This window comes from Nicotiana tabacum, chromosome 22 (assembly GCF_000715075.1).
Source record: "Nicotiana tabacum cultivar K326 chromosome 22, ASM71507v2, whole genome shotgun sequence".
Taxonomy (NCBI): Eukaryota; Viridiplantae; Streptophyta; class Magnoliopsida; order Solanales; family Solanaceae; genus Nicotiana; species Nicotiana tabacum.
Window position 1 is genome coordinate 51,420,888 of NC_134101.1, and position 26,340 is coordinate 51,447,227.

The 26,340-nt window shown below is 36.2% G+C and overlaps 2 protein-coding genes across 4 annotated transcripts; both read left to right on the forward strand.

Moving 5' to 3' along the window:
* The first annotated feature begins 3,271 nt into the window (after nucleotides 1-3,271).
* Nucleotides 3,272-9,814, forward strand: LOC107763231 (putative hydroxyacylglutathione hydrolase 2, chloroplastic). Of its 2 annotated transcripts, none has more exons than XM_075244243.1 (8): nucleotides 3,272-3,431; nucleotides 4,093-4,275; nucleotides 6,170-6,373; nucleotides 6,946-7,069; nucleotides 8,235-8,335; nucleotides 8,874-8,948; nucleotides 9,039-9,137; nucleotides 9,416-9,814. In XM_075244243.1, the coding sequence occupies exons 1-8, from the start codon at nucleotides 3,375-3,377 to the stop codon at nucleotides 9,560-9,562; spliced, it is 990 nt and encodes a 329-aa protein (XP_075100344.1). In that variant the 5' UTR covers nucleotides 3,272-3,374; the 3' UTR covers nucleotides 9,563-9,814. The 2 variants fall into 2 exon arrangements, with proteins under 2 accessions (XP_075100344.1, XP_075100345.1); XM_075244244.1 differs by lacking the exon at nucleotides 3,272-3,431 and adding an exon at nucleotides 3,643-3,663.
* A 626-nt stretch (nucleotides 9,815-10,440) lies between these two features.
* On the forward strand, nucleotides 10,441-23,485 carry LOC107763232 (flowering time control protein FPA-like). 2 transcript variants are annotated; one of them, XM_016581704.2, is made up of 6 exons: nucleotides 10,441-10,929; nucleotides 14,003-14,248; nucleotides 15,218-15,358; nucleotides 16,017-16,885; nucleotides 17,398-18,788; nucleotides 23,225-23,485. In XM_016581704.2, the coding sequence occupies exons 1-5, from the start codon at nucleotides 10,684-10,686 to the stop codon at nucleotides 18,767-18,769; spliced, it is 2,874 nt and encodes a 957-aa protein (XP_016437190.2). In that variant the 5' UTR covers nucleotides 10,441-10,683; the 3' UTR covers nucleotides 18,770-18,788; nucleotides 23,225-23,485. The 2 variants fall into 2 exon arrangements, with proteins under 2 accessions (XP_016437190.2, XP_016437191.2); XM_016581705.2 differs by lacking the exon at nucleotides 15,218-15,358 and having other exon boundaries at nucleotides 10,442-10,929.
* Nucleotides 23,486-26,340: the final 2,855 nt, after the last annotated feature.

The following is a 26,340-nucleotide window of genomic DNA, read 5'->3' on the forward strand; positions in this document are numbered from 1 at the left end:
GTGATGCATTTGTTTTACACGGGTTATCTGAAAAGAAAATGAAACATCTCATTTATTATTGAAATAATTTTTGGAAAATTATTATTTTCAAACTTATTCATATTTTTGGCAACTTCGGTAAACGATTTGGGTTTCCACTCATGTACTTCAAAGGAAGAACTATTTTTTTGAAATCATGATTTAGCTGAGCATTTTATCTCTGAGTTAATACTTGTATTATTTGCTTTACCTGGTTATGGACTGTTGTGGACTATTAGTTGTGGACCCGACCTTGGTACAAGCTCGTCACTACTTTCAACCTAAGGCTAGGTTTGTTACTTATTAAGTACATGCGGTCGGTTGTACTCATACTATACTTCTGCACCCTGCGTGCAGATGTTGGCTGCTGATGTTGCTGTGTTCGTTGGGAGCTGGATATGAAGATGTACCTGCATTCCGGTTGTAGCTGCCTATTGTTCATGGTAGCCTTAGATTTATAACAATCTGTTCATGTACATTTCGAACAGATGATGTATTATTTCATATCAGTTTTGTAAATTCTATTCTTAGAAGCTCATGATTTGTACTACCAGTTCTTGAGAAAATGTATTGGTTTTATCTATTTTCTTTTAATTAATTGCTTTATTAATTTTATTGGAATTGGATAGTTGGTAATTGGCTTACCTAGCGGGTTGGGTTAGGTGCCATCACGACTAGTTGGATTTTGGGTCGTGACAACACCAATGGTTGTTCGATCACTTGAAGTGAATAAGGATTTGTTTCGACCTCCAAAAGAGGATGAAGAACTCCTTGGTCCCGAGGTACCCTATCTCAGTGCAATTGGTGCACTAATGTATCTTGCTAATGCTACAAGGCCTGGCATAGCATTTTCTGTTAATTTGCTAGCAAGATATAGTTCTTCTCCTACATGAAAACATTGGAACGAGATTAAGCATATATTGCGATATTTAAAGGGAACTCTTGATATGGGTTTATTTTATGCTAACAAAGATAGTGCAAATCTTATTGGTTATGCAGATGTAGGTTATTTATCTGATCCCCATAAAGCTAGATCTCAAACCGGGTACGTGTTTACATGTGGAGGTACTGTCATATCATGGCGCTCCACAAAGCAATCTATTGTTGCCACTTCTTCAAATTATGCTAAAATAATAGCTATCCATGAAGCAAGTAGGAAATGCGTATGGTTGAGATCAATAATTAATTTTATTCGAGAAAAATGTGGTTTGGAATGAGAGAAAAGACCCGCAATTTTATACGAAGACAATGTTGCATGCATAACCCAATTGAAGGAAGGATTTATAAGGAGATAGAACGAAGCACATTTCACCAAACTTATTCTACACACACGATCTTCAGAAAAATGATGACATTGATGTGCAACAAATCCATTCAAGTGACAATTCGTCAGATTTATTCACTAAATCTTTGCCAACTTCAACTTTTGAGAGATGGTATACAAGATTGGAATGCGGAGACTCAAATATTTGAAATAAGGTTTTCATCAGGGGGAGTAAAATACGTGATGTACTCTTTTTTCCTTACTATATTTTTTTCCACAAAGTTTTCCTTATAAGTTTTTTAATGAGACAACGAGTTATGCGTATTACTAAATATGTGTACTCTTTTTCATTCACTAGGATTTTTTCCCATGGGGTTTTTCCTAGTAAGGTTTTAATGAGGCACATTATCTTTTAATGAACATCCAAGGGGGAGTGTTATAAATATATTATATTATGGATGTTCATTTAGTACTTCGTTGTAAATAAGCTTCCTGGAGAAGCTTATCCATATGAGACTCCGCCGTAAATATATTTATCTGCTTAGTACTCTATTGGAAATAAGCTTCCTGAAGAAGTTTATCCTTTCGCTACTCCGTTATGGATAAATATTACTAATGGTAGAAGATTATCTATATCTGGTACAACAACAACTTTCAAGCAGCTTGCAGTAGCAGCTTACAAGCAGCTTACACAGCAGCTTGCAGTGACATCTTACACAACATCTTCCTTTCTTCTATAAATATAAGAGAATTCAGTACATTATTTATATAAGTTTGAAGTTTGAATAATAAATCAATTTCTCTCTATACTTGTGTTTATTTTACGATATTTATTTTATAACAAAACGATGTTATTTGATTGTTGAGTCAATTTATCCTCACCTCAACTAATTCTTATGTAATATATCTATAATTTTATCCACTAAAATTTAAAATAATCTCAAGAGACTAGCTTTTCAAAATAATTTAAGATAAGAAGTTGATATTTTTATTAATGATGCCGGCCTTTACTGTGTGCCTTGGTTAATGGGGACACGTTTCATGTGAGGTCGCACAATCACATGACAAATTCATACTCCACTTTGGAGGTAATTAATGACCCCACGTGGACATCCACTGAATACATAATACCTTCTAAGTACAAAATTAAGCCTTCATTTTTTTAGTAAATTAACATTTGATTCCCGATCAATTGATGCCACTATTCTATCCACATACTTATAAATTTTTCACTAGCACGTACAATAAGTGCATTTCGTTGACGAGCAGGGCCGGAGGGAGAGTATAATTTGCGGGTTCGATCAAACCCAATAGCTTTCGTTCAAATTATGTATTTGTTTTAAGAAATTTATTGTACATGTATAAATTATTAATTTAGAACCCAGTAACTTAAAAAATTTAGAAACCTGAACCCATAAATTTTAAATTCTGGCTCCGCCCATGTTGACGAGATGGATTGCTCAGTACCTCCACTTACAACTTCAGAGTTATGTGTCACCAAAGAAAAAAAAATGCATTTCGTTAATACCAAATAGGCAGTAAGTTGACTTTTAAAATGTTGGTCAAAAACTTAATTTTAAGCTCAAGAAGAAGAAGAAAAACATTCTTTTGGATAAATGAAGTAATAAGTAGAGTTAATCAAAGCCATAGAATAATTTTTTTCTAGTGTAAAAGTACTTGATTTCTAGTTCTATTAACTTGCACTAACTAACTAATATTAACGAAATTTTTTATTATTGACGTCATGATAAAATGTATAGAATCTTTCAAATCTCAACCCGTGGTACTTAGGAATTAAGCCATGTGGTAACTCACTATGTGGTGATTGTTGTATAGGACTTGAATATGAATTAATCGGTATCCCAAAGAGAGTATATATGGTGGGAATAACAAAATAAGATTAAGTAAAATATTTTTTTAAAGAATAGAAAAGGGAGCATATTCTAAGAAGATTTTTGTATGCCTTGCAAGTAATTAGCAATTTGATATAAAGTATTCCGAAAAGCCGAAAAACAAAGTGGGTGTGTGAAAGCGTGCGACAGCCCCACCGTTGCCTTCCTCTACACAACTTTTTTATTGCAAATACGAAATTATGCAAACCTTCTGTAGAATTGCACCCTCCGCCATGGCCTCCTTCCCTTGTTCTAAGGTTCTTTTTTTTTTTCCCTTTCTATCTTCCGCCCCTTTAATTTGTGTACATAGCTCTCTTTAAATATTTTTGGTAATTTGTAGAGTATTCTAAAACTACGACTTACAGTACAGCTTTGTTATGTGTCTGGAAGACTATGGTTATTTTTTATTTGGCGTGGATGAATTGAAGTATTCTGCGGTTTCTGAAAATAGTTGAAGTGAATTGGAGAAATGATGAATTTATTTCGCCCGTGTGTTTTTTGCTCTCCCTAAATTGAATTCATGTTTCCTTGCTAGTTATGAATTTACTGTGAAGTCTTCACCAACTGTGTAATTTGAGTACCGATATATATAAATGTAGGAGTGATTTGTATTAAAGTTGGGATCTTTTTCACTTTTTATTGTATCCTTAATTAGCTTTTGATAATTCCTATGTTGGTCTGAGATTTTAAGGTTTAAGGTTTTACAAGAATTGCTTCTCCGTCAGTTATTTACTGATTCTATCTGATCTTCTTGTGGGACTCTTTTTGTTATTCTGCTTCATAATTTTTTTTTTTTTTTTGGGGGGTTGGGGTTGGGGTGGGGTGGTGGCTTAGTTACATGTGCTGCTTTTATTAGTATTTAGATCTTTAATCTTTTGGCTTGCATTTTGACTTAATTCTTTTTGTTGGTTTTCTTAGACTCAGACAGGGGTTTGTGTATGGCCTGGTTTGAGACAGCTTTCTCTTAGGAAGAATCTCCTCTATGGATTTATGCAGCTTTTCTCAATGCCGTTTAAGACCATACGTGGAGTTAGTCGGACGCTTGGAGTTTCTAATCTCTGTAGCATTACCAGTACGTCTTCTAGTTTGCAAATCGAACTGGTGAGTCCTCATTAACATGCATTTTATGTGCGTATAATGTTATTTGTTGTGTCATTTTAGTGTTGGAGACATTTAATTATTCTTTCCTCTCAATGGAAAAATATTTCACCCATTAGTGGCTTTAGAACATTGCTGAATGTCCTTTCTTTCTTTTGTAAGTTTATCTCGAACAAGTGATTGAGATAGAAAGTACTGATGCTAGAGGGGTTTAAAATTGTTCGAGCAGACCAGTAAGAAGAGCATATTTTCGTGGTAACAACAACAACAACAAACCCAGTGAAATCCCACAAGTGGAGGTGTGGGGAGGGTAGTTTATATGCAGAACTTACCCCTATCCTATGAGGGTAGAGTGGCTGTTTCCGGTAGAACCTCGGCTCAAGAACAGAAAAGGGAGCAATAAACAAACAATAGCAATAACAATGTAATAGGACAATGAAAGCAAATGACCATGTAATAACAAAGATTTAGGAATAGGAAAATACAAGAATAGTTCTGATACTACCGGTAAGAATGACACACGGTGTACAAACAAGGAATTAGGAATAGTAAACTAAAACTAGTACTAATACTGCTGGTGAGACTAGGAGAAACTCTCGACTACCTGTCAACCCACAACCCTAATACTCGACCTCCACACCTTCCTATTGCGTGGTAATGTGCAAAAATGATTACTTTATATGAAGACGCCAAGTGTGACGGGTAGTGTTGCAATTTGGTATTAATGGCCTTTGTATACCCCTGAGATCACCGTAATTGATGATAGTCAGCTGTTAGAGTTAATTAACAGATCCTCCTGAGAGTTATCTGTATAACTAAGTGACATCTCGAAAGTTGCCATAGCAAAGCTGCTTGTCTATCATATGTTCACCTGCTCCGTGGGAGATAGCTTCAAAGGATGGATCTTGATGTTCAACATCTTTGGAATATGATGGGCATTTTTTACCCACCGTTTCTGAAGTAACTGCTGCACAACTGGTTAATTATTGAAATTCTAGAGGCCTGAATAGGAGGAGTTGGGTAGTTGTCCAGTATGCTGTAAAATGTGGGCTATAATATAGTGATTGAACGCACCCAAGGGTGTGGCCTAGTGGTCAATGAAGTGGGTGAGAACTATGAGGTCTCAGGTTCAAATCCCAGCGGAGACAAAAAACACTAGGCGATTTCTTCCCATCTATCCAAGCCTTGGTGGATAGAGTTACCTCGTACTTGTTGCTGGTGGGAGGTGGCAGGTATCCCGTGGAATTAGTCGAGGTGCGTGCAAGCTGGCCCGGACACCACGGTTATCAAAAAAAAAAATAATAAAAAAAATCAATATCCTGCCTTTACAGGTCAAAACTTCTGAAATCTATCAAGGGCATTAACAATAGCTGTAGGGACTGAACTGAAGACTGAATCTATTTGGCGTGCTCATGACATTCCAACTTGTATGAACAATTCGATGAACTTCTTGAATGGGATTCCTTTCTTTAGCGCCTTATATTCTCTGATATGCAGACGTGTTCGTCTTTTTCTTACTGGGTAATATCTTTTTTGTATAAATTTTACCATAAGAAAGGCATAATGCTCTTACACTAGTGTTGCTAGTACAAAATAATCAAATATCTAAGTCTCAGCTCACAGAAATGGTAGTGTGCTACTTTCATTTTGGGTGGGAAAGATGGGAAATTTCGTGCTTTTTTATTTTCAGGAAGCAGATTTACTAGCTGAGAAAAAATAATATAATTTCTTGCTTTTCTTCCACTTTCTTTCCCTATGTGTTTCTGCTTTCTATTTCTGAACAAGAAAGCACAAATAGGAAATCTACATCTTGACTTTATAGTGTAACAAAGCTTTCCATCTCTATGTTGAGAAACCCTGATAGGTTTTGCTCATCTTTTCTGTTGTCTATTGCCAGATACCATGTCTCCAGGATAATTATGCATATCTATTGCACGATGTGGATACTGGAACAGTTGGTGTTGTGGATCCTTCTGAAGCTGTTCCTGTTATAGATGCACTTAGTAGAAACAACCGCAATTTGACTTACATTTTGAACACACATCATCACTATGATCACACTGGTGGCAACATGGAGTTAAAAGCAAGGTATGGGGCAAAGGTATGATGAGGTTTTCCTCTTGGCGCAGTGATTTGAATTGCAGCTATTAACATAAATCTAGTATTTTCTGAGTACTTCGATTGGTTCATTTTTTGTTTCCATTTTCAATGTTTTTCTTTTGGTTCTTTTTTCCCCTCCTTTTTAGGACGGGGGTTGGATTTTATCCGGTTACAGGTTTTGGTTCAACAGAGTGATCTTGAAAAGAAGGAATGTACAGTTGCTTTAGCGCTTCATTTCTGTTGCCATAAATCTCGTGAAATACTTTAAGTGCTGTTTGTACAATTTTCTCTGTTAGTATCTTTGCCAGGCATTGCTGGGGGGACTGGTTTAGATTACCGAATCTGGAATGAAATCCAAAAAGACAACTAAAATACCAAAAACTATTTTCCTTCAAGCTCAATGATTTTGGTTTTAGAACTGGGTAGAAATTAGAATTAACTTAAACTTACACTTAAAAAATCCTGTATAACTATAACAGGCAATTTCTCTTTGATTAGCAGATTAAGGGTCAATATATTTGTGTCAGCTGAAATTTTGTCAAAAAGGCTTTCATTTTTTACGTGATTTTGTAGGTAATTGGATCTGGAGTAGACAGTGATAGAATACCTGGTATTGATATAGCCCTAAATGATGGGGACCAATGGATGTTCGCAGGCCATGAGGTGCTTGTCATGGAGACTCCTGGTCATACGCGAGGTTGTATATTAGTGCCTGATATCATTTGAAGATTTCCTTGAACTGTCTGATAGTCCTTTTTTTTTTGCTCTTGAGGCTATATGACAGAACAGACATCTATTTCCCTGTCAAATAGCACGGTTCTTGTCTTTTGGTTTTCCGTCTTTCTTTTCCTGCTTCCCTTTATGGTTAAATATCAATTCCATTTTGGGAGCAGAGAACCATTTTTGTGTAGATTTTCTCATTCTATGAGTGGTTTTAGGTAGTTACTAATCCTTCATATTACTTGCTCGTCATGTGTGCTTGCATTAGGGTAGGTTGTCTACATCATTCTCTTTGGGGTGCGGAACTTCCTCGGACCATGTGTGAATGCTGGAAGCTTTGTGCACCCGGCTGCCCTTTTTTTACTTGCTGGTCATGTGCTGTGGGAAATATCCATCTAGTGTAGGTTTACTAAGTCCGGTTGGGAGTAGGTTAACCAGTACATCCACATTGAGAAAATTCTTATCCATTAGTATAATAACATCTTACAAATGAGAGATTTGACATTTTACCACGATAATTATTGTCCTATGTCCAATTACTCATGGGAGATTAAGGAGAGAGATGATAGATCAAGGAAAGAGGTATTTTTATCAGAAATGTATTCCACTAAATAGAGCTGTATAATAATTCAAACGCTTAATTAATCTCTCCACGCGCTCCACTTTCATGTAAAACCATTTGATTGGGCGTGTTCTTTTTATGTCACACTATTTGATTGGATACGAAATTTAAAAGATTAGTTTGACTAGTAAATACATATATGACTGGTATTGGATGAATATATTAGTGTAGTATTTGAGAAGTTTATTTGAAAGAGATAACCATCAAAACTTTAAATAATTAGTTAAAATAGATGCGAATTGAGAAACTTTTGAAAGTTGATATTATGAATAGAATGATGTCAAACATTTTGGCATGTTCCAAAATAGAGATAGTGTCATTTAAAATTGGGAGAGATGTAGTCCCTTCGCTCTTCACTACAACTGTTTATTCTTTTCACTGATCTCTGACGAGAAATTTTAGATTGAGGGCAAAGTGGGGATTACTGCTGATCTAAACTGTGTTATCTTTTTGATCTTATGTGTTTTTATTTGCTTGAAATATCTCCTCAACATTACTAATACGAAAAAATGCATGACAGGGCATATCAGTTTTTACTTCCCGAGGTCAAAGACAATTTTCACAGGAGATACACTATTCAGCTTGTCTTGTGGTAAGCTTTTCGAAGGCACTCCTCAGCAGGTAAAGTAGAGTTCTATTTTGTGGGCCGTATGCATCTAGTTTGTCTTGCATTTTATTTTTCTTTTATTGAGCTTCTGTATGTTCTTTTCTATTTGGCTTCAGATGTTGATGGTTCTCAACTAGCAAGTAAGTCAGACCGATTAAGTAGCATAAGTAAAACTAGTAGTAAAAAATAGAAAAAGCCACTGTTGGCCCAACGGAAGGGGGTTTCGGTGGTTGGGGTTACCAGGAAAAATTATATAATCTATCAAAACCATAAAAGTTTTTGGAGTGAGCTAGCCAAGTTTAAAATGTGGTAGTATAGGAAGAAATATCTCTTACCTATCATACCCCGGTGTTAAATACTATGCTTATTGCTTTGGTTTGGGTGGAACAAGAACTAAAACTGTCTGCTATATAATCTGAAATTGGAATGTGAATGAGTGATGCATCATCTATCTTAACAGAGCTAGGTCCGCTGTGCAGAAAGACTTTCGTGAGGGCACTTGCCGACCGTAAATAATAAATACTACTAAAAAAGATAATCTTTATGTTACAGATGCTCTCTTCATTGAGGAAGATCATGTCCTTACCAGATGATACAAATGTTTACTGTGGCCACGAGTATACATTGGTAAATTAACTTTTGAACATTATTGTTCGGTGATAACTTAGATAGCGTTGACAGCTGCTTCTGACCTGACTATTTGACATGTTCTAACAGAGCAATTCAAAGTTCGCACTTTCTGTAGAACCTGGTAATGAAGAATTGCAGTCATATGCCGCACAAGTTGTCAATCTCCGCAAGAAGGGCTTGCCAACGGTAAGCTTGTTTTCCTGAAAACTCTAATGAGAACAATCTAGCGGTTTAGCTAAATTGTAAATATTTTGGGATGATTCGAATGATTCATGAATTTCTTCCTAGGTGTCTTACCTTCCTAGGTTGAGGAATCCAGTAATATCTATGTTGCATTTTTGATTTTTACACAAAAAAAACTATGCGTAATAGGTAAAAGTATGTGTATATCTTCCCCTCTATTTTTTGGGAATATTTATCTGCTAACTGTCAGTGTTTGCTAAGTATATCTTTTGATGCTTTAGATTCCAACAACGCTCAAAGCAGAGAAGCTATGCAATCCATTTCTTCGAACTTCAAGTACAGAAATCCGGAAGTTGCTAAACATTCCACCCACTGCTGATGACACAGAAGCCTTGGGAGCCATTCGTCGTGCCAAGGATAACTTTTAGGAATTCGCCTATAAATGACCCAGACAATGTGTTAGATACAATTTTTGTATAGGGAAAGTACATCTACAAGTGAGAAAACAGACAAGGAATACCTGATTCCTGTTCATGTTTCTCTTAACTTGGAGAGTCCAGATTCTGCCTTGGACTCTCTGTCTTTCTGATAACATATCACATACGCTTAAATTTGACCCGACAGAGTTGTTACAGTAAGAAATGCTTTTTAGTTACTACTGTATTTATTTTATGGATCAAGTTTGAAATTTACTTTTTCATTTTATAATGAATGTGTGTACCATTTCTTTCAATCGTAGCATTTTGCAGTTTGAATTCTGAAAAGGACGAGGAAAGAGAGAACATGACCAGAATCCTAACTGGACACTGCTTTTATGTTTTCCCCGAATTTCATTAGTTCATTATGAAAATACTTTCCAGGTGTTAATTGAAACAATTGATGTCAGAGTAAAACTTGATTTCTTCATAGAGGAAATTAACTTTTGCATTATCTTTCTTATGCATATACACAATACCAATTTCTTTTGATTTTTTATTTACTATGTACGGAATTAGAAGTCTGAGACATAGTTTTAAATTTTATAGATAGATTTCTGATGATAGTTAACTATGGCTTTGTAAAGATTATTGCTTGGGATTAATACAAAAGTTTAGTTCCAAAAGAATATTATTAATCACCAAAACCAAATTTAATAAAATGTGCACATTTTGATTTTTCATTTTAATTTGGTTAGACTTCTCGATGTTTCTTCGCCGTGTCCCCACAAGGACAAATGGAAGGAAGGATAACTTGCCAAGGAAATAATACAAACAAGAGGGTTAAAGTTGTCCATTTACAAATACAACCGAAAAAGATGTGACTTCTTATAGCATTGGATTCACATAATTCCCTCTTTCTTATCGGCGCCTCCTCTTCTTCTTCTTTTCTTCTTCTCTCTTCTAAGCAAACCGAAAGCGAAAAACGCCTTTCTCAAATACATATAATTATTTTCTGATTTTCTATTGCTATCAAAATTTTCTCTTCTCTCTTTTCTCGGTTTTCCAAATCTCAATCTAATAATTTTTTCTAGTTTTTTTTTCGTGTTAAACTAGTTTTTTAGGGTTCGATAATGGCGCCGCCGGGAGAGATGCCGTCTAATAATCTATGGGTTGGTAATCTAACCCCCGACGTAACGGAAGCCGATCTAACGGGTCTGTTCCAGAAGTACGGGCCGGTTGATAGCGTAACCTCATATTCGGCTCGTGGTTTCGCTTTTCTCTATTTCAAGAACATCAACGACGCTAAAGAGGCTAAGGACGCGCTTCAAGGATCTTTCTTTCACGGCAATCCACTTAGGATTGAGTTCGCAAAACCGGTTTGTTTTTTTGTTTTTATGTTCAATCAGATGGATTTTTGTTGTTTTTTCATCGATGTTTATAAATTTATTTTTGTTAGTATTTGTCGTCAACGTTTGTGTGTTCCCGATCATCTACAGGAAGCCCTTAAGCCTTTTCCCTCACTCAAAAATCAAAACAAAAGATAAAATGACTAGCCAAACGAGATCTACGCCGGAGATAAGTAGATGCGTAGAAAATAGAAAAAGGAAATAGATGAACAATATAGGAAGAAAAAAAGTATTTTTTTACCTATGACAACAACAACAAGTATTTTTACCTATGACAACAACAACAAGTCAACAACAACTTGGATCTGGGGAGGGTTGGATATCTAACGGGTAGAGAGACATTTTTTCACTTTATGGATGTTATTATTTTAGTAATTGAAATATGCCGATTTTGTTCTAATGCGAATACGCTATTAGAGAAGCAATGTATCGTAAATTCGGCCGAAATCGTTGAAATCAAATTTCTGCAATTAGGAGATCTGGCCAACATCTATTTGCAGTTCCCTCCCAAACATTTACCAATCTGTGTTGAAGAGGAAATATTTTTATCAGCTGCGAAATCGGTGATTGGTACATTGAACTTATGAACCGAACAAAATTAGACCAGGCAAATAACCTTTATGGAGTTTTCTGAATACTGCGCAACTGAATTAAAGTTGAATTAGACTTCAAAAGCTGCTCAAATTTGCAAAGCTTTAGGATTTTTATTCGAAGTTTATACCAAGTTCCACCAATATGTTGTGTAGCATAAAGGTAACCAAAATAGAAAAAAAAGAGCATATTTCATTATATACTGGAACGGTACGGATCGCTTCACACATCCAAGACCACGAGCACGATCTGCAATAGGCACTATTTGTTGTTCGAAACTAGATTGCCTTGAAACAGATTTTTGTAGAAAAAAACCAGAACGTTAATCGCCCAGCTGCAATACCATCAAAAATGCAAATCAATTGCGACGTAAATGTTAACCACGTACTATATATGTTATATAGATTCCGTTTTATTTGTATATATCCATTCTAACTGATGGAGATTTCTGGACTTTTTTGTGTCCACGTCCTTTCTCAAGGGTTCTCAGATGCTTCATCCTCCAAATGCAATTCCCGTAACATTTTAATAGACATTGAGATCAACTGATACGTGTAATTAATTAATTATACAACAAATGCTAATTAGTTGAGTAGTAGTTTAGCCACCGCTCCAAAATATGGGTATCTAGTAACTCAAATTGTCTTTAATATTTCAAGACTTGTGAAAATGTTTGATGAAGTTTCATTCTATCTTACACTGATTACTTGTTAAAAGTTTAGTAAATGAAAGTAAATGGAACAACCTTTAGAAACGAATGTTTACTCTCAATAAGGAATATCTATATGTCAACGAAGTCCAATATAGATGGGTATAAAGTAAATTTCACTTATCAGTGCATCGACTGTTATGTCTCCACCAAATAGAAGAAAAGAGAAGAATCAATATGTGAATGTTTAGGCGTTATTATGTAAATCTATGAAAAGAATTAGTACTTATATAAGCATCCCTCTGGAAATGAAGTTCAGGAGATTCTTTTCACCTTTCACAAGTATGGCTAAGACTTGATAATACTTTCTGAAAATAACCCTGGTTTACCACCTATTGGAGATACTTTCTAGGGAATACAAGAGAACCAGTCCTTACAGGAAAACAGCCTAGCTGAAGGAAAGTTAAGATATTCTATTATACAAACGTGTTTGGTATAAAACAAAAACAAATGATATGCATATATGGTGACTCCCTGTATTTACTTTTGGGATTAAAGGGTTGTTAAGTTTGGATGTAGTGGGTGTCTGGTGATACATATTTTACAACTCTAGTTGCTAAAGGTATAGCTGGATATTATAAGTGAAGGTTATGAACCATTAGAAAGAGCAGATAGTTGGTAAGCAGATAGGAAGAATGAACATCCAAGCACAAAAAAATGCCCCGGATAGTCAGCAAACTACAACTTTGTTGGATTACATGCATCCTGATGGCTTGAGCTAGTTCTCTCTTCAAAATAATGATATGTTTATTCATCAAAGGAGGGTATCATATCTTTTCCAAGCTATTATAAATTTGGCGTGAATCTTCATGTACTTCTTGATTATCATACATGCTACATGCATGCCACCTCAGAGGTAGCTGGTCCCTTTGGGATCCTCAAGTGATGTGTTTATTAATTGAATTGGTTGGTAGAAGATGTATACACATAGGGGTAGTTTGGGGGGAAGTCAAATTGAAGTATACACGTCATGGATACAATACTTGGGATAGACAAAAACAGGACATGTCCGTTGCTACAAACTATTCACCGGCTCTACCTCTTGAAATGATTTTCCCCTTTCATCTTGACGTTTGGACATTATCATGAGAATTGAAGGTTAATTACTTATAGGAAAAAGAAATATTCAATAAATTGCTCCGAAGCTTGACTTTTTCCTCCTTATGTTGACCTCAATGCATTAGAATTTGTTAACCACATACAATCATGTCTACTATATGGGCATTTGGTACTTAGCCTCACATTGTCTGTCTGGTTCTTCAATGTCACTCTTAACTTGAGTTCATTTTTTTGTTGGGACTGAGATTTTGGCCAGTATATATGGCATAGTATTGTTTCGGGATATGCTCATTAAAGAATGTTACAAACTTTTATGTGAATGCTAAATTGACTTGGAGATTATTCTGTGAAGCCCCACCTGTATTTAACGACTTGATCGTCTTTACTGATGGTTAATGTGCACTCTGTATTTTGGGCTCACGTGGCAACACTATGCCATTATTGTTGTGTTGTATGTTTGTGGAGTTCCTTTAACGCTATGGGTATCTCAACTCCTATTCTTTGATGACTGAAAACATTTTAGATTTTGTTATAGTTGTCCAAGTGCTGGTTTATTTGCCCGGCATGATTTTGTCTTACAGACATTAGGTTACCTGTCTGTTATTTGTTCTGCTGTGGTTCTCATTATGCATTGCACTGTGTCAGGTAGTTAGTCTAACAACAGTTATGCTGTCTGGTTTGCAGGCTAAGCCATGCAAAAGTTTGTGGGTAGCTGGGATTAGCAAGTCCGTGCCAAAAGAAGAATTGGAAGATCAGTTCAAGGGATTTGGTAAAATTCAAGAATTTAAGTTCATCAGGGATCGCAATACCGCATATATTGATTTTACTAGACTGGAAGATGCATCAGAAGCACTGAAGAACATGAATGGCAAAAAAGTTGGCGGTGAACAGATCCGCGTGGATTATCTCAGGTCACAACCTGCTAGAAGAGTAAGTTATTTTCTCTACAGCATGGTTTACTCTTACTGTAGAGATTTGATTCGTTTTCTGGAGTAGTAGATTTTGTAGAGGAAAATATACTATGATCATGGAAGTAGTTGTCAACCTGAAGGATGTTGATTTTAGCTTTCGTAAATGAGTTTTGGTGTCTATACTCTATAGAAAGAATTTTGCGCGACAGTCACCTTGCTGGTACAAGGCATATAGAATCCAATTTGTAAATTGTAACTCAAATCCAAAAGCTAGCTCTTGAGGGAAGGATTGCCCAAGGTCACATAGCGAGATTACAATCCATTCTCAACCTATTTGGGACTTAACATCCCCGCACACAGGATTAGATAATTGGAGCATGAATAATATGACACTGGGGCCCAACATTGAGAAATATAACAATATGGATCGATAGGCCTGGCTGTGATACCATGTGAGAAATAAACCTTGTGCCTAAACCCCAAAAGCTAGCTCTTGAGGGAGGGTTGCCCAAGACCATATAAGGAGGACACAATCAATCTCCTCAACCAATGTGGAACTTAACATTAAGAATCAAAGTTTGAGTTGAAGAGGAAAATATAGTCTTAGTGTTTGGTGTAGCCAAGGTGTGGTAAATTCTGCGTATGTGAGCTTAGCAAAGCATAGTGGGTCCAAAGTCTGAATAAAGGAAGAGGGTCGTGGGTAGATTGACAACAAATGTAGAAATAGTTTGATTATGATAAACTTTCTGAATGCTGAGTTCTTTGGTGCATGCCTACCTAGCATGCGTTCCTAAATAGATTGGATAGAATGTTTAAGACTCATATAACTGAAACCAACTAGTTTGGGTGGAAGTTTAGTTGATTGATTGATTGATTGTTTCTTGCTAACACAACTTTTAGGTTCATCCTGTAATCTTCTGGTTGATTTGTGGTTTCTTAATTTTTTAAAATCATTCCTCATAAAAAAATGAGTTCTTAAATCTTTTAGGAGCAAGGACCGGAGTTTCGGGAGATGAGGGATGTACAATATCCCAATAGGAGCATTGGCCATCCTGACACTCGGGTTATGCCTCAAGATTTTGTCAGGAACTACTCTGATCCTATGCATGCTGGCTTCAAAAGGCAACATGTAATGCTCCTTTTTCCTTGAAAGATTTCCATCTTTTTAAAGAGTGGTTTGGTTAATGGGATTATACACATGGATTGTTATCTGGTAAATGATAATATGGTTTTTTGTGTGGTGAATGATAATGTAGGGTTTTTTGGTGAATTGTAGGATTTGTTATGTGGTGAAAAATGATGTAAGATTTGTTGTGAATGATAATACAGGGATTGTTTAATAGAGATTGCCTACTTTAAGGGCATTTCTGTCTTTAGATACACTTTTTCAGGTAATACTACCAACCAAAGGCGCCAATAGTTTTGTAGAATTTTATGCCGAAACCAAAAATTGTAGATTACATTTGTAATACAGAGTTTTATGTTGCAAATTATGTGGAAATTTTATGCTGGGATTAACTCTCCTTAATGTGTCCAACCAAACTACCTGTTAGTACTGTTACTTGTTTGCATCAATTTGCCAAAGTTTGGTGTGCTGTGTGCCAAATGCTGAAGCTAGTGGTTAGTATAGATATGACATTAGAAAACTAGGTGGTTGACCAGTGGTTATGATTAGTATAGATATTCCATTAGAATTTAGAACATTGGGTGGTTAAGATTGTTTTATGTTGAATGAAATATATGCTTGTTAGTCCTAATTTTCACCTCGAGCATCTTCTTTTGCGCAGCCATTCCAGTTGCCAGCGGGACAAAGTGGACAACCTAGTAAAGTTTTGTGTATAAGTTATCCACCCTCTGTCCATGTTGATGAAGACATGCTACACAATGCTATGATTTTGTTTGGTGAGATTGATGGAATAAAAACATTTTATGATAGAAATTACTCATTGGTTGAATTTAGAAGCATAGAGGAAGCCCAGCGTGCTAAAGAGGGGTTGCAGGGCAAGCTTTTCAATGATCCCAGAATCACAATAGAATATTCAAGCAGTGGTCCTGCACCTGGCAGAGATTTCTTGGAGTATCATCCTTCAATTATGGGCCCAGCACCTGATTTTTATCCCAATGAAAACCCATTCCAACAAGCACAGATGGGCTTATTTGGCCATAGTCGCCCTATTTTGGCTTCTAATGTACCTGGGCATTTGCCACCTTATGGTATTCATGGTCCTGATATCCCAGCAAGGCCTTTGGGTACGCAAGGCAGGTTTGACCCTGTTATTTCAGGCCCAGAATTTACTGATTCGCCAGTGCTTCGGAAATTGCGAGACACAAGTCCTCATACTGTGATTGGAGGTCCAAATTGGAAGCAGTCATCTCCAACACCGGTGGTGCTTTCTTCTCCTTCAGGTGAGCAGAAACCACCTAATAGATCTGCCCTTGGTGGCTGGGATGTTTTCGATTCTAGCCAACATCAGAGGGAAACTAAAAGATCAAGGATTGATGGGGCTTTGCCATATGATAGTTCTCTCCCTCCTAAAAGAACAGATGGTCGAGCTCCTGGTCATGACTATATATGGCGCGGCGTTATCGCCAAGGGTGGAACACCTGTTTGTCATGCTCGCTGTGTGCCTATTGGGGAAAGGATAGAATCGGAGATGTAAGTATTTTGTATTTTTCTTGTTTGCTAAAGATCAGGTTTTTGAATTGCCTCACTGATTCAACACTGTACAGATTTCTCAGCTTGTTGATGGGGGTCACTTTTCATCTTTCCAAATTTGCTTTTCAATTGATCGCTACAGTGATTTCTAACCTTTTGTTGGATTTTTTTTTTTGGGGGTGGGGGGTGCGGGTTTCTTCACAGAATTATTGTGAAACTTAATCTGAAATATGTTCGAGAAAAGGTTATCAAGATAACTTGCTGCTAGCATTGGCATGTGCATGATTCTTCTTTGGCTACTTGAAATTTTTCTTAAATAATATTTATGGTCTTGCGTGGTACCACTAACTTGGAACTAATGTGTACGACTTTTATTATTTTTTCTTCATTCAGTTGCATGCACCGTATTACTTCTAATAGGTTTAATATACTTAAGTCCTGTGATATAGCACTCAAATGCCACCACAAAATAAATAAGGAACAGTCAAGTGATGAAATGTTATTTTCTGCAGTCCTGAGGTAGTCAATTGCTCCGCCAGAACAGGATTAGACATGCTAACTAAACACTACGCAGATGCTGTTGGGTTCAATATTGTTTATTTCTTGCCGGATAGCGAAGAGGATTTTGCTTCGTATACAGAGTTTTTGAGGTACCTGGGTTCAAAAGATCGTGCTGGGGTTGCAAAATTTGGTGATGGGACCACCATGTTCTTGGTGCCACCTTCTGACTTCCTTACGAAAGTTCTGAAAGTTGTTGGTCCAGAGCGTCTTTATGGGGTGGTTTTAAAGTTTGCACATCATATACCTGGTAACACATCTTTGCCACCAGAGTCCAATCAACCTCAATATGTAGATGCACCACGGATAACATCCTCTCAACCTGCGTATGATGCAATGCCATCCATGGAAAGGGTTTCACAGATGAACTATAATCAGGTTACCCGAGAAGATCTGAAGCTGCCTTCAAAAGACGTCAGTTCTCTAACTGATGCGCGCCCCGCAAATCCTGCGCAGCCAAGTAATACTGCAGCATACCCTGTGAATCCTGTGCATCAAAGCAATACTTCAGCGTCAACCCAAGCAGGGGTCACTTTAACACCTGAACTTATTGCAACCCTAGCAAAGATGCTACCAGCTAACAAGTTATCAAGTGTGGAAGGGGCAACCGTGCCTGCCGGAGCATCTGCCGGGATGCCTGCATCAGATGTTGCTGTTGCACCTGGTAAAGTGCAGCAACAATCTTGGAGATATGAACTTCAAGCTCCTGGTCAAGCTGCCGATCACATGGCACAGTTTGGTAGCCAGTTTAACAACCATACGCAAGTTTTACCACAGCTTCAAGCTCATCCAGCAGGCTTGAACACACCTAACCATTATTCTCAAGGGGCCACTGGTTTTAGCCAAATGCAAGAGCATAGCCTAAACTTGCGAGCACAAGGTGGTCCTCCCCAGACATTGACATCGACCATGATTTCTCAAAGTACACAGCTCTCAGCTCAGCCCCATGTTGATCGCCACCGTCAGCTTGGAACACATCAGGATGCTGTGAGTGGTTCTGGGACTCATAGCGCTGATGCCTTAGGACTGTATGGTTCATCTGTCTCTCAGCAACCAACAAATCTTGCTTCATTGCCCAACCAAACTCATGGTGCTAATGTTCCTCAGCCACAGGCTGGCATGCCTGTTACCTCTGGGATGGGGCTCGCAACTCAAATGCATCAGTTGCAATCTGCACTTTATGGATCAGTACAGGAGGGACCAGAATCAGAGGTTGACAAGAATGAACGCTACCAGGCAACTCTATTATTTGCAGCTAATCTACTCTCTCAGATACATAAGCAGAAACCAAGTAGTCAAAGTGGGCAAGGGTCAGGCAATCTTTGAGAAGATCTCCTTAAGCTAGGTAACTGCTCAACTCTTGATTCATGTGGATTGTTCTTTAAAAAAATTTCCATTTTGAGCAATTTTTGTGCATAACGTGCTCTCCTGTCTTTCCAACTTCTTAATTGGTTTCGGTGCTTAGTCCATCTCCTTTGTCCCGCCTTTTTTTTTTTGAAAAAAAGAACTACCATTGTCCAAGGGAAAGAGAGAGGATCAATGTGCTAGCTAGTAATTCTTTTTGGAAGAGAACGAAGATTTGGACTTTTCCCATTTCATGAAACCTTCAGTATCTAGAGGCCTGGATGAGAAGTGAAAATCTAGACTCTTGATGGTTTTGGTGTAAAGTTCGGCATTTGAGAAAGTTTTGCTTGAGGTGAAAAGCTTGAATAGTTGTAGAAAAAAACCGTGAAAAGTTGGAATGCAATTGCTTGTGAAATTGGTAATTATTGGAATTATTTCTCTAGTCCTGTAGCCTCCTTAGTGTTGTGACAAATTTTCCAGGAGTCATTTTTAGTTCAGTAAAGGTATAATTCAGCAATAAGATCGTGCTGAATATGTACAGCAAAAAGCAAAGAAATACATCCGTAATTTTGAAGGGAGCCATAAATTCTAACGGGGGAATTCATTGAACCCTCTTCCTTATGGTAGCTAATAAATTCTATGATGCTGTCAGCATCTTCACTAAATTCCGGTATGCACCAAAGTGAAAGCAAAAGGAAACAATTAAGCTTGATCTTGCTAGTGCGCTCTTTCCTGTTCTCGTAGCATCCTAAATTTATGAGGGTCCCTATTAGATGTCTAGCATGTACCTTTTGCACCATACCTTCGACTTTAGGTTGAGCTTTAGTGGTGGGGAAGCAGTTGTATTCTGGAGCTATTGGCTTTCCTTTCTTACACTGAAATTCTGTAAATCAGGTGAACCTCAGTATTGATCCTCTCTCTTTTCCTGTGACATTGCTTTTTGTGAGGCAGATCTCTTTCTCAATATGACCATTTATTTCTATTGATTGTTGTTCCCATGCTTATTATACTTTATTTTTCTGGATCTTCGCCTTCTTGTGCTCCAAGCTAACATAATATTATTAGTTAAATATGCTATCATCTTATTTGTCTCTTATAGTTCATTATTATTGGTTTAGTGAGAGCCTTCTCATTTTTGCATGTGTGATTACCCCAATTTCTCGCATAATTTGTTAGTGCTTATTTTATCATCATATTTTTGTTGCTACTTTTATTTCTGTTTCATATTGGGTATATGCATTAGTTAGGATTGCATTGTTTATACTCATGATAATGTAGCTCACTTTGAGATCTGATGAGATTTGGTATTTCGTCTGTAGTTGATATATATTTGCTATTTGTAGAACCTGTAAGGAACCTTTATTTGGATCGAGTTGTAAATTGGCTTTATGGACCTATAATTTTACTGATTCCTGAAACCTATATTCCTGCATTCTAAATATGCCTTCTCGTCAATATATATTTTAGGAATATACTAAGATATATGAGATACCAACTCATTAAAACTATCCAAAACTCTGCGCTAGAGCACTAGCAAAATTTGATATTCATGTTTTCAGTAATAGAATTCTCTATATCCCTATAAAAGTCAGATATAGTTCCCTTTACCTATAGGAGAGAAACCACGGAAATAAAAGAAGAGGGACGGAGTACTCTTGCTGTCAGCTTTTCCTGCACATTTAAGAAGCATTCCGCTAAGTCGTTTCTTACCTCTGGGCATCGTTATAAAGTAAATGAATACATCTTTTACACTACATGAATAAATTGATACAGCTCCATTTTAAAAAAAATGAATAATTTGATATAGCTGGTTGGCTCTGCAAAACATGCACGCGGACTTAAAATGTTATCTTCCAAGGGAATAATGGCTATCTAACTCCAATCACCTAATGTCCTCTCAAATTAGTAGCTTTTTAAACTTCACCCACCACTATAAGGAAAAAAAGACAAACTATATAGTCAATAACAACAGTTGATGCACCAATTCGACAATGTGATTGAGTTTAGCAAACGAGATCATTATTAAAGCTGGATAGGCTAGAAGCTAAGTGAGTTCTTAAGTAATTGAGACTCTTTCTCCAGATTCGGGCCCCTTTGGAGGATTTTGGATGTTCAATGGGTGTCTATAACTTAGCTTGCTCTAATAACCACGTGAAACTCAAGTTTGTGGTAGGCAAAAGAGTCGAGGTAAGTTTTAACTTTCTTTCATAGTAAAGCAAAATAGCCAAAGAGATGTGGATAAATGGAAACCTTTGAACTTTTCTACCTTCAAAAAAATGGAAGGATAGGAGCTAAAAATAAATGACCAGAACTCGCTTGAAATATAAAAAGATCATTCAATCTAAACGTACCTGCTTAATATCTTTTCTAGATTATGACTCGCTATTGGAGTAGTACGTAAATGTATTCCTGAACAAACTGGTTTCCAATACCAACTTAATAATATGGCTTGTTGATTTACAATTGATGTCTTTCAGTCAAATAGCCAAATAGGTGAGGTCTCCTAGTGCTTCTTTCCCATGTTCGTTCGGCAGAAATTTTATTCTGCTGTTGCGAATACAATAGTCCTCCCATTTTCCAAAAATCTCCAATTTCGTTTCCCAAGAAAATCGCTCTTTGAAGAGGAAGAATGAATTGTTAGTGTGGACTATTTAGAAGAAAAATTGGATGATATGTTAGTTTAAACCATTGTATAGATTCTGCCATATCCTAACAAAACCTTTCCTTTGGTTCGACGTGCACTTGTATGGTCTGCAGAGCCTTACTTAACTTATACTTTAGGGGCTCTGGTATCTAGCATATCTTTACCTAAATAGTTTAAAATGATGGATCTTCTTGCTTCAGAATGCAACATTTACTGGACCTAATGATTTCTTGAATGAGTGTTGTCAGGAACTGTATGTTTACCCTCAACCTGTAATTTTTCCCTTTATATCTCTCCAGTAGAAACTTTAGGTTAATCTGGCTATTTAGATTTACCCCTGGAGCTAGGGTGAGAGTGTCCTGATCAGCACAATATATGCTGTGAAGTTGAATTCAGCCTTTGATTGCTTGTCTGGAATACGAAAGCCTGGAGGAGCTACTAAAAGTACTACTATATTTATCTTCTAACAGTACCTTCTCTCACCATATAATCTTAATATTACTGAACAGAAGAAACTTTTGCATTGAGAAACATGGTCTTAGCTAAATCATTGATTTCAGAAAAGATTGTTACAAGTTAGCAAAATGATTTAAACATGAAACAGAAAGCTTCATAAACTACGAGCGGAACCACGTTCCAACCCGAGCTCTTGTTCTCGAAAGAAATGGTTATCTCCTGATATTTTCCTTTTAAAAAAAAAAAATTTATATTCCTCTTCATCAAACTGTGACAAGGAAGTTGGCGAAATATGGAATTCTCACCTACGTTACAATTTATTGATAACCACAGATTAGTGGACTGATTACAAACTTGTTCGCTTCAAGCAACCCAGGCATCAATTTTTACCGTCCTTTTCTTCCGTGCAGTGGATGAGAATGATCCTGTCAAATGAAGATTGTAAAACGTCGTATATACACTGTAGTCTAAGCAACCATGCATCAACCTCCTCGTTTGTGTTAAACGTTTTTCACCGTAGGATTCTGTCTTAAGGGCCAATTGAATTGAACTAATCAAATGAATGAGAGTAGTAATGCCTTCTACTTTCACTTTCAGCTTGGATTTGTCTAAAGGTCCAATTGAACGAATCAAACAAACAAGTAGTGTTGCCTTCTGCTTTCACTTTTTACCACTTAGACTATTTCGAATCGCAGTGCCAAATGGATACATTTTTTTACGGGGTTATTGTACGTACTTGGAACACTTTTGACATATGCGAAAACCTAGCTGGAAATATTCACATCAATCTTATCTGAATGACTGAATCTGCAGTTATAGCAGTTGGGTGGGTTCTATTATTGGTAGTATCGCATATAGTGCTGACAATCATTGGATACTCCGATATTTAGGCAATGAGTTGGGATTTTTGGAGCAATAACGTGCTAAATTTTGAGTCATTTGGGTGTTGTTGCGTTGACTCTTTCATGTGGGACCCAAAAGCTAAAAATAATTTATTTTTGAAGAAGGCAGAATGTGAAGACAGAGCATAAGAGTGAAGTTGATTTGAGCTGGCTTTTTAATTTTATATTCCACAAAATAAGAGATACTGATAGAAAAAAAAAATTAAAAATTTACTTCGTGAAAATGTCTAACAAGCCAGCAGTACTCAGGAAAAAATTGGAATTTGTACCTCGTTTAACTGATAATACTTGTACATTTTCCTTTGTCAATCGGCTACAAGTCTTATGGTTGAAAATTAAAATTTGTCAAGTATTACTTTTCTAATTTTTGTTTCTTCGAGATATATACAAAGTTATAAACTAACTTAAAATTTTCTTTCCTCTTTGGTGTGGTAGGTAGCTGGCGTATCATCGTTACCAAGATTTCAGGACAAAAGGCACAAGAAATGGAATATATAGTTGCTTGCGATAGTTCAACCTTCAATATGCCGACTGGTCTTTTAGTTATGTTCTGTGTTTTGCCTTTTTGTTTTCTTTTTGTTAGGTATTTGTTCTTTTTTTACCTTTCCTCCTCTCTCTTTTTTTTTTCTTTTCTGTTTACGAAAGAAAAAGGGCGAAAACACCGTTCAGAAATTCAATTTTTGGTGGTTTAACTTCCTCTTCTCTCTCTTTCTGTGTTTCAATTTCTTGTTAGACATTTAAGTGCAGTGTTTGTTTAAAAGGCCAGATTAAAGGCATATCCATCGGAACAGATGAATTTGACCAAAACATGGAAAAGTATTTGACAGTTCGTAGAAATTAATGAGATGTTTCCTTAATCTTATTATCAAGATCGCTGTAGTTGTTTTTTGGCAAACAAAAATTGTTTTTGTTGACAATCAAGTTGGTTTCGAGTCATTCACACAAACATTTAATTACTTAAAGAAAGAGTTTTCTCCCAACTAGAGATCTAGCTAGCTATTGGACATAAATTTGATTGAAATTTTAAAAAATAGTTTTTAAAATAATATTAAAAAATAATTTTTTAAAGTTGAAATTGTGTTTGAACATATATTTTATTTAAAAAAAGTTAAAGTTTTGTATCTATTTTGCCAATAAAAATAGGAGAATAAAAAAACAGGGAAATATTGGGGTGAAAATACCCGCACTCATTTTAATTTCAGATACTCAGGTTTCGACATGTATATCGGTTAATATTCTTAAAGGATATTTCGACATAAAAAAGTGGCGAAATACATAAACCTCCTTTAAGTTGTAATCAACGAAACACCTCAACCTCAGCTTATTTTTAGCTAGACACTTGAAGATCAACTAAACACCCGACCATGTCAGTCCATCTCGTGAAATAAACTCTCTAAGACAGGAGTTGAGTACCTAAAATTAGGTTTTTTCTTTTTCTTTTCCTAAAATAATGTGGGCCCACCTAATTTTCACACCTCCTCTCCCGTCAATATCAAGCTTTACTGGTGAAAGGATCCAGAAGTATGTGCACTTGTGAGTACAGTCATCCATTGTTACAAGCTTAGGTCCATTATGTCGGTTGTAGATAAAAGTTGTTCTCTTATTTTTCTTATATTATTTTGCAATTCAACATTTAATTTAGTTTTATGGGACTTCGCAAATTGGGGTTATGTAAGTAGATGCCGATTTGGTATTCCAAATTCGATTGTGGCCGAATTTTGAGGATAAAGAAATGGAGTTCTTCAGTATATTGAGGTTGTAGAGGGAGTAATGGCATTTTGGCTTCGTTGGTGAAGAAGACGACCGACAATAACGCCCAGAAAAACCAAAACTTGGTTTCTACAATGAAGAAGATGAGGATTGTTGATATTTCCAGATTTATTGCTCAAAAACTTGTAATTGAATACAAAAATGTGAACAAGAAAGCAGGAAAAAAATTAGAAATAAACGGTGGAGAATGAAAAAAAGATTTTGTTTTGAGCTGAAAAGTTTCTCTCAATTAGTATGAGAAGATATTAAAGCTTTAAAGCTTTAGGATTACTCCATTGCTGCTGCTGCTGTGTTGCAATTTCAGGTGAAGAAGAAGGGAGGTTAGGTTGGGCGAGCGTGCCGGGAAGGGTTCAGATGGTTTTTTTTGTTTTAATCAAAATGACACGTGTCACTTTTTAATTGGTTCATTAGGCAAGTGTAATTTACACATATGGTCTGCTGCAGTAGGGTATTTATTTAATATATTTAATAGCTACTTGAAGTGTTAAAATGAGAATTGTGCTAGTTGAGGTGTTCAGTTGATCGCTGAGAATAACTTGGATGCGCTTGTCACACCTCCTTTTTCCCGAGAGATAGGGAGTTTTTTTCATTTTAAAGTGACATTATTCGAAATGGAATTATTTATTTAATTCAGAATCGCCACTTGGAATAGTTATTGTGGTGTACCAAGTCACCGGTTTATTTTAAAATCTCAAATCGAGAAAATTGACTCTATTTATGGTCCGTAAACACATAAGACCGGGTAAGGAATTCTGTTAACCCGGGAGAAGGTGTGAGGCACTCCCGAGTTTCGTGGTTTTAACACGGTCGCTTAACAATTAATAGTTGGCCTAAGCATCTCACTTATTACATGTTTTAAACCTATTGTGCATTTTTACCTTTTGATCACTTTTAATTATTTGCTTAACCGCTTTTAGTATTTATGAAATTTATTTGAACAAGCTACGATGTCGTACACTTGTCGTTTTGGTACACATTACAAACCGCGCCACGTGAAATGCACCCGCGATTTCCAAATCCCTTCCCTCTCTTTTTGCCTTTCTCTCCTATTTTTTTTTTCTCCTCACATTTCTCTTCTATTTTTAGAAAAAAATTCAGAATTTTCATATATTTTTTATTTTTTTTAATTAAAAAAAATTTTCACTTCCCATTTTTCTTCTTTTTAAAAAAAAATAATTCCACCTACTTTTACTTTTAATTTTTTAATTCTATATTTCTAATTTTCCTATTTTTGTTTTTATTCTCATCCAAAATTTAAAAATATATATATAATAATATTTTAAAAAACAATTTGGTTTTTTAATTTATTTTATTTTAAAATAAAGATAAAATAAAAATAATACTAATAGTAATAATTGACCTTTTAAATTATTATTATATATATATATATATATATATATAACAAAGCTAAAAAATATATATTAAATTTCTGAAAATATTTAAATAGTAGAAGGTGATAAAAAATCAAATATAGTCAAAAATTAGGTGCTCACAGCTGCCCCTCTTTGCTTGAAAACATGAAGAGTTTTTAGGCAAAGACTAAGTGAGCCATGTGACTAATTTTTTACCAAACCATTATTCAAAAGAAAAAGAAATAAAAGATAGGGTGCAACCGAGTCCTGGTTTTGGACATCCTATATATCCCGGGTTATAGAGACATCAGGTCGCGTGTAGTTCAAGGAGAATGGTGGAATGATGAGTTGAGGAGTCGAGTGAGGTTCCGTCAAGTCTTCGGTCCACGGTCCTGCTATTATATCAAAATAAAAAAGAAACTAAACAAG

Coding starts and splice junctions, on each gene's coding strand:
- LOC107763231 (XM_075244243.1), top strand. CDS start 3,375: ATGCAAACCTTCTGTAGAATTGCACCCTCCGCCATGGCCTCCTTCCCT. Junction 3,432..4,092: donor CCTCCTTCCCTTGTTCTAAG/GTTCTTTTTTTT, acceptor TGGTTTTCTTAG/ACTCAGACAGGGGTTTGTGT. Junction 6,374..6,945: donor AAGCAAGGTATGGGGCAAAG/GTATGATGAGGT, acceptor GTGATTTTGTAG/GTAATTGGATCTGGAGTAGA.
- LOC107763232 (XM_016581704.2), top strand. CDS start 10,684: ATGGCGCCGCCGGGAGAGATGCCGTCTAATAATCTATGGGTTGGTAAT. Junction 14,249..15,217: donor GGTCACAACCTGCTAGAAGA/GTAAGTTATTTT, acceptor TAAATCTTTTAG/GAGCAAGGACCGGAGTTTCG. Junction 16,886..17,397: donor GAAAGGATAGAATCGGAGAT/GTAAGTATTTTG, acceptor TATTTTCTGCAG/TCCTGAGGTAGTCAATTGCT.